The sequence below is a fragment of the Arachis ipaensis genome, chromosome B03 (assembly GCF_000816755.2).
Source record: "Arachis ipaensis cultivar K30076 chromosome B03, Araip1.1, whole genome shotgun sequence".
In the NCBI taxonomy this organism is placed as follows: Eukaryota; Viridiplantae; Streptophyta; class Magnoliopsida; order Fabales; family Fabaceae; genus Arachis; species Arachis ipaensis.
The window spans coordinates 98515530-98516950 of NC_029787.2; the positions used below are offsets into that span (position 1 = coordinate 98515530).

Consider the following 1421-nt stretch of genomic DNA (forward strand, 5'->3'; position numbering starts at 1 on the left):
CAAGTGAGCTTAAAATATTTATTAAAAAATTTCATTATTTAATAATTAAAATTAGGTTTTTTTTAGTTACCTTTCTAGAATCTAAGTAAAAACTGATTATTACTATAGTATTTACACCAGTGCAATAATTAAGTTGATCTTTTCTCTCAAGTCGACCAACATATATGCAATTTTGAACAAAAAAAAGTATAACCATACAAAACAAAACACACCTCTCTCTCTCTCTCTCTCTTTTCCTTTTTAAATGTTGCTTTTGCTATACAGCCTATACTAGTACAAAACGTTCGCCACGCACTATGAAGTCGTTAACATTTTGTGGTGGTGGGAGGGGGGAGGAAAAAGAAAATTACAGTATCGAGTTGAAGAGATTGAATGCAGTACGATCTACAATCTAATATCGTTGAGGCAGTTGTCACCATGCAAGATATGGCCAGTGGTGACGTTGTATTCAACTGTGCAATTCAAAAGAACCACAACTTTTCTGTAGAACAAATTTAGAACCTTCACCTTCCCATCAATCCGAGCGTAACTGCTTATATTCACTGCCTGATCGTCCTCAACGTCGCTCCTCAGCCCCGGCGCATCCACCAGCTTCTGCGCCACCACTTGCATCGTCACGTTAAACCTCGTTGTCCTCTTCCCTTTCGTCTTCCCCGGCGGCATCGTTCCCTCGCCGATTCCCCTCCCCTCGTAATAAACCGTTGTGGTTGTGGTGCCGTACCTGAAGGCGAAGGAGTTTCGGTTTTTCACGGACAAGTCAGCGAGAAGCGTGACGTTACCAGAAGGAGAAGGAGAAGTGGCGTTTGCCTTTAGGTTTAGGGTTCCGTTGATGATTGTAACGCCGTTGAGCCTCACCTCTGGATCCGTGACGTTATAAACGGTGAAGCTAAGAACTATGAGTATGACTGCGACTATGCAGAAGAGGGCAGTGATGCAGCCGCAACAACAGAGGGCTCTCTTGATGCGACTGATTTGCTTTTCGGAAATGGCATGGTGGTTAGTGTTGAAGGGACTGGGAGGGGGACTGGGACTCGATGATATGAATGGAGCTAATGGTTTGAATTGATCCCTCCGCTGCTGGCTCTGGTTCTGATTCTGATAAGCCATATCAGTCTATGTTGTGTTGTGTTGTGTTGTGTTGTGTTGTGTATGGTGTTGTTTCTCTGTTTTATCATTAGATATATGGTCTATTATTTGATTAGTAATAGTCGTTTGCCACTGAAAAATAATGTTTTGAAGAGGATGATTCTAACGTATCTTGATAGCTCAGTGTTTTGACCTGCAACTTTAATAAGTGTGGAGGAATAATGGAGTCAGTCTTCTAGACGCGTTTTCGCGAATGGCACGGCATTATTTCTGACTGGGTCATGTGTTCCATAGTATATGCATTTTTTTTTTATATTTTTATATTTTTAAATTAA

The 1421-nt window shown here is 41.2% G+C and overlaps 1 protein-coding gene across 1 annotated transcript; it reads right to left on the reverse strand.

The window, feature by feature from the left end:
- On the reverse strand, positions 125-1310 carry LOC107630744. The gene has a single exon (XM_016333964.2). The coding sequence runs from the start codon at positions 1105-1107 to the stop codon at positions 385-387; it is 723 nt and encodes a 240-aa protein (XP_016189450.1). The 5' UTR covers positions 1108-1310; the 3' UTR covers positions 125-384.